Raw genomic sequence first — 6,372 nt, forward strand, 5'->3', positions numbered from 1 at the left:
AGGCTCAAGAATGACACAACAGAGATAAAAATATTAGAGTAAAATTGCCATAATGTATATAGAGATATCCAAGTCCTGCAAAATAATCTTTTCCTGTGCTCTGTATGTGAGCGGGGTGGAAAGTAACAGTGAAAGTTCAAATGAGAACTCTACTTTAATTCGCAAATTAAGGCTACCTTACAAATAGGTATGGTATGGTTGAAACATTTGTTTGTAAGGATGACGCTGTAGTGACTATAAAAAGGTGAAATTTTATTTGAATGGTAACGCATATCTGTATGGGTAAGTATGATTTGATGCGAAAACAGAAAGAACGTTATACGAAAGAAGTTGTCGAATAATGCTGTTGCTGGAACTTACAAACGTGTGAATTTGCTAATCTCCGTCGCCACAGAAACTTTTATGCAATGCGTGCTGGTTATTCGGAAAGCATTTCGGGGATATACGTACACACTGTTTCGTCCCTCAAGCTCACAATATAACATGAGTGCTAATAGTTAATCAAAATGTAACCGTGGCCAAGGGCGCCCATGTTGTGGTTTCCAAGGGAGACAAGAAAAAGCGACATTTCAAATATAGTTTCAAATTTTGCCGTAGCTATTCAAAAAATTCTATTGAGTTTTCGATATTCCGAAGCACAATTTCCTCTAGGGGGGCGAGAGCCCCCCCTTGCCCCCCTTATGGGCGCCCTTGACTGTGGCAATCCGCATTAACTGAGTGCACTAATTCTCTATCCCTGAAGTCTGCCTTCCAAACAGCATTGGGTAGGTCAAGCGTACGCCCGAACCGTTGTCCGGTCGGACATTGAAATTTTGAAGTTAGCTCACAAGATCCCTTCAGGAAAGACGCTGGGATCGCAGGGGTCACATCATTCGATATACCCTATGATATTTCCGTATTTCAATTTTGTTCCATTCATTTACCTCCCATGGTTTTCATACTACGGCTACTGGAGTTTCCGAACTATATCATGGCGGCCATTTTGAAACTGGTGCTCCATATGAAACAAATTTTGGTACAGCGTTACTTAGTTTTCCAAGACCTTTCGAACGAGGTATTACTCGACCCATGTTCCCATTTGACATTTCAAAGTTACCCCCCGTTTCCCCCATTTCCGGAGGGTGGGGAGGGGTACTTTTGGCGGAAATGGTTTTCCCCCTTAGCAATATATAACGTGTACTTCAAACATTTCTTCTATGTTTTATCATATTTTAGATACTTCCGTGGATTAATTAAAATAGCCCACCCTGTATATATATATATATATATATATATATATATATATATATATATATATATATATAGATAGATAGATAGATAGATAGATAGATAGATAAAATGTTTATACGAGGGGAAGTCAAAAAGTAAAGAGAGAATTTCTCGTACTAGGGTTTGGTAACACTGCTAGTATCCAGCGCTGAATTTGTGTCGTCTGCAACACTTCTATACAACGTGTCACTCTTATTCCCCCGTTAGTCGTTGCAGTGTAGCAGACCGTTAAACATGGTAGCTCCATTGTCGATCTGCACCAAGGAGGAAATTAGGGCAATGATTCGCTTTTAGTTTGCGAAACATGTTAAATGTACGGAAATTATTCGTCGAACGCAAGCGCAGTATGGTGACAGCTGTTTCTCGCGAAGCAAGATCTACGAATGGATAGAGCGTTTCAAATAGGGAAGAACTTTGTGTGACGAGTAAAGATCGGCCAGGCCATCATTACGAACTTAGGTACATCACCATGAATCGGAAACTTGCATGGCACTCCGGAAGGCAGCGTGCATGGTTTGGAAACACCCATCATCGCCAGAAGTTAAGAAATTTAAACGTTAATCATTAGCTAGTCATTGATACGGAGCAAAATTGGTTACAGGTGCAACCGAAAAACTTTTTTTTTTTTCGATGGAATCAAAAAACTTGTGAAACGTTGGGGAAAAGTGCATTGAAGTGCAGGGAGATAAAGTAGAAAACTAATGTGTGTTTCAATTTTCTATCATTAGAATAAATGTATCTTTTCAGAAAAGTCCCTTTATTTTTTGACTTCCCTTGTATATTGTGTGAACATTAAATTACCTGTATCTTGTAATTAATTTTATATGGCATTCTATTACAATACAAATTTGCATCGGAAATTTAAGTTATTGGTAGAACTGAAGTACTTTCCACAAAAGCTAATTCTATACTCTTTATTTTTCTTACAAACAAATTTTTATGTATAGTAATAAATCTTGATTAGGTATCATGCTTTATTTATTTTGTGTAGAATATTTACTTGTATGTTTGAGTGAATCGAGTGTGTCCTGAGTATAGCTGCTTAATTATACGATAGCTAGAACTGAATAAAGTCACATTTTGTTGTACGATTTCTAGTACGTAAAGGCAATCTAGAAAAATCAGCTTTGTTCTAATCTTCATACTTATGTCTTACTGTGAGTTATACGGAATGTTTGTCCTCTAAACAAAACTATACTACCGGCTTGGCATACAGTCATTAAACATAGTAAAGTCTGTAGAAAATAATTCAAAATAGTAATGTGAAGTAAAGTTCAGGGACCTAAGTAACATTAGATTATGTGGAAAAGTCCAAAAGATGCGTCAGGGAAGTGATATTTTTTTGTATAAGAAATCGAAAGAAGAAAGTTACAAAAGTAAGAAGTTAAATAAATATATTATGAAAGAATAAGGGCAGTTTACCGTGTCGTTTGTATTATTTTGACAGAGAAATTTAGTTTTATGGATAATGTCGTAGATTTAAAGAATCGTCTTTTTGTAAGTAAAGAAAGTGCTTTTTCTCATTTCTTTGTGTAAGTTTAAACTCCAAGATTGGTAGGTAAATTTTTATTATCTTTGAAATAAATTTGAACCCAATAATAATTTCGCTTTTCTTTTTCTGTTGTTCCATCATAGGTTTGAAGTTCAGCTGTGTGTGAAGAGAAGATGTTCTTCATTCTCCGATGTTGTGAGGGATTATTTAGTTTTTTTCTCAGAAGACTGCAGATTGGAGCCTGTGTAGTGGATTTATTTTTGAGATAGAAGAGCAAGTTCTTGTTATCGAGGAGTCACAAATCAGTATGGAATGTCATGCTAAGGTCCATAAGTTTGCAAGCTTTGACGAAACTGCATAATTTAGAAAAAAAAAAGAAAAACTATATAGAAAGCCGTGTGCAATGCCGAACAAAAAAATAATAAATGTTTCTTCTTCAAGCTTAACGAATATGAATATCTATCGAGAGATAACACTTTGAGTATAAAACGAGAAAGCATAGATATTACTCGTGTTCTTTTTGAACAGCATTGTAGTCGTATTTGTTCTTAGTGCTAGTTTTAAGCATAATCAAAACAAATGCAAAATGAAATCAAGCTAGACGAAGCCGACTTATTTGGAGTGTACAATAACCAGATATGTTGGATGGTTTTTCAACATATAAATAAGCGAAACAAGAAATTTTATAACATGTAGATATTATACGAACAGAAAGTATTATGTAAAGATAGTTACATAAGTGCGATTATGTTGTTTATTGTGTCAATCACAGCGAAAGACTGTGTTATTATTAGTTCTTTGTACAATTCCTTGTATATATCGAAGTAATATACAAGGGAATAAGAAAGAAACGACGAAATAAAAATTTTCAAGCATCGCTGCTCTTTACAGTTTAGATACTATGTAACAAGTTGCTTTTATAAAAGCTCTCTTCCTTACTACTATTCTTTAGAAAGTAATCGTGTTTTATTACGAAACAAAGAGCAATTATGATAATAATAATAAACGCTGCATTTCAGTGATAATACATAAGGCTGATGACTAAAATGGGCCTTAAAAATAGTTCTATATTATTGTATGTTAATATGCAATAAATATTGTAGGTAGCTACAGTACCTATATAGGCACTAGTTCTATAAAAATTTACATGTTATGTTCAAGTGCTATAGTATAGCAAATATAGATATGAAAAAGGCAATGTGACTATTGAATGTAATTTACCAAATATGGTATAGTTCTATATATATATATATATGATACATACGTTTATTGTTTTCCTTGCTGTTATTTCTTTTCAGTTTTGATCATACGATGTAATTTTGAACATAAGAAAAAAGAGAAGAATGTAAAACATGTCCGTAGACTATCATTGTAGCGAAAAGACATACAAATATATATCTTGTAGGTATTGTAAATATTGTAATTATTTAATGAAACAAAAATTCTATTTTGTGTTTTCTTATTTTAAGAAAGAAAAAAATTACTAGCAAAAAGCTATATGGTGATTGAGTTCATTATTTTTTCTGTTTCACTATTTATAATTATGCTGCATCAGCAAAGGTTATATAATATACGTTAAAAAATAAAATAATACAAAAAGTGCAGTTTGGGATTCTGTCTTTATCTGTTGTTATTTTTTAGTTATTTTCAGGTATAAATACATATATTTTTCTGTCAATTTAATTTTTTTTTTGTTTTTACCTCACCAACTTTCTGAAATAATAGATAAATAAAAAGTATATATAAAATATATACATATATAAAAATGCTTTACTAAGGATGCTTTGAACTTTTTCCTATCAATGTACTACAACTTTTATTTTCCTTTTAAAGTTGATACTCTATATGTGGAATGAATGTATACTGTATGCTCTTTCCATTTGTAAATTTGTACCATAGCGTGTGGTTAGATTATATATATATGTGTAATATGTTTACATGTTAAATAGATTTATTATTAATAAGTAAAAAACAAAAGAAAAACAAAAAAATTCGTCATACAAAGACTACGGGATGAGATGTGTTGGGGACACGTTTATGTGTGTAATTTCCAAGGATCACTTTTTTTTTATTTCTTTTAAAAATGTGAACAAAATTATACTTTTTTTTTTTAAAAAAAAGAAAAAAGGTTATTGGAATAAAGTTAACAGTTTTATTTCATTTACAAGAGAAAGAAATAATTGTGGTATTTGAAACGATAAATACAATTTTAGTGTATGAATGTTTGTGAATGGAGTCAGAGAAAACTTATTATAAAAAAAATTCTAACCTTAATTTTTTTCTTTGTTTAAAAAAATGCCTGTGACACACAATATAGCCAAGGAAAGGTATAATGTACCTGTGCAGAGAATTGGCAACTGTGTAACTGTAGTTTTACAGAAATAAACATTATTATTGCAAATAAATTGCCTGTGTCATTTGTTTTCTTAGCAAAGTTACAAGTAGTATTAGTGTACTTAAGGGGCTATCGCATTCATCACCCCCGAAATAAATTTGTTAGTTTTTCGCACTCCACGTACAACAATAATCCATCTTACTATTTCTAAGAATATTTCCGTTTCCTTGTGCTCTGTGTTCAGAAATAATACTGTATTTGTCAAATTTCATTCCATATAAGAACTGCCTTCTCTGTTCTTCATTCTTTCGTCCATTCTACTTTTCCGTTTCTATTTCGTAGTTATTACTTTCTTTCGTTTCTCCTATCATACTTTTCGACCGTTGTTAGTTGTGATTCAAGTCGGTCGTCGTCAGTAACAACGAAACTAAGAGGAGCTGATAAGTGAAACTGTTGTTCCACACCAACTTGCACGGATATCAACATAACAGAACTTTAGTTATTATAGCAAAGGAATATTTGCATCGTTTAGTTATAAAGGTAAATATTTGTGTTAAAGATAATCAAGAGGGGGGGAAGAAGTAGCCCGGGAAATTAGGAGGCTAAGAGGATCCTTCCTTTTTCTTCTATGAATAGAATAAAAGATTAGATTCACTGCTAAATTTTCGTGTATATAACATTCACCAGTCTGCAATTCTTGCCATTAAAACTGCAATCAGTATATTTCAGCTTCAACTTTGTTTCAACATTTTACACGTAAAATGTAGAAACGTACACAGATAAAACTGAATATTTCCATTTTTTCTAAAACTAAATCAGTTAAGTTGAAATGAAATTACAAATATTCAACGTGTGTTTGCAGGAGCGTCATTCCAGATTTGCCGGGGGGCGGGGGATAAAATTCTCCTCCGACGTACGAATTTCACGTTTTTTCCTAGTATATTAGTAAACAATCGATTAAAATATATTTAATTCTCAACTCAACGTGGGCAATTGGCCCCTCCCGCTTCCCTGTGTTGTTCATAGCCCCCGAAACAAAATCCTTAATACGACACTGAATAGTATGGATGTCATCCTTAGAAGAAGACAAATAAAGTAGACATGATCTGCTGGTTAATAGTGTGTATTTTTCGTGTACAGTGTACAATAAAATAATAAATCTTAGCTAAAATAATAAAACTATCAACTGCATCAGATTGGAAACAACGCCACAGAAATTCGTTTTTCTCGAAATGTACGCATGAGAGTTTATCTTCAAGCATGCCATTGCACAGTG

General features: G+C 32.9%; 1 protein-coding gene across 5 annotated transcripts in view; it reads left to right on the forward strand.

Annotated features, from left to right (window-relative positions):
* Window positions 1–4,869, forward strand: part of smash (smallish) — a 357,062-nt gene extending 352,193 nt beyond the window's left edge. For all 5 annotated transcript variants that reach the window (XM_081752343.1, XM_081752341.1, XM_081752339.1 and 2 more), the window contains one exon: window positions 2,905–4,869. In XM_081752343.1, coding sequence (XP_081608469.1) covers window positions 2,905–2,927 — 23 coding nt within the window. In that variant the 3' untranslated portion in view covers window positions 2,928–4,869. The remainder of the gene's footprint in view (window positions 1–2,904) is intronic.
* Window positions 4,870–6,372: the final 1,503 nt, after the last annotated feature.

This window comes from Thermobia domestica, chromosome 3 (assembly GCF_964235325.1).
Source record: "Thermobia domestica chromosome 3, izTheDome1.hap1.1, whole genome shotgun sequence".
In the NCBI taxonomy this organism is placed as follows: Eukaryota; Metazoa; Arthropoda; class Insecta; order Zygentoma; family Lepismatidae; genus Thermobia; species Thermobia domestica.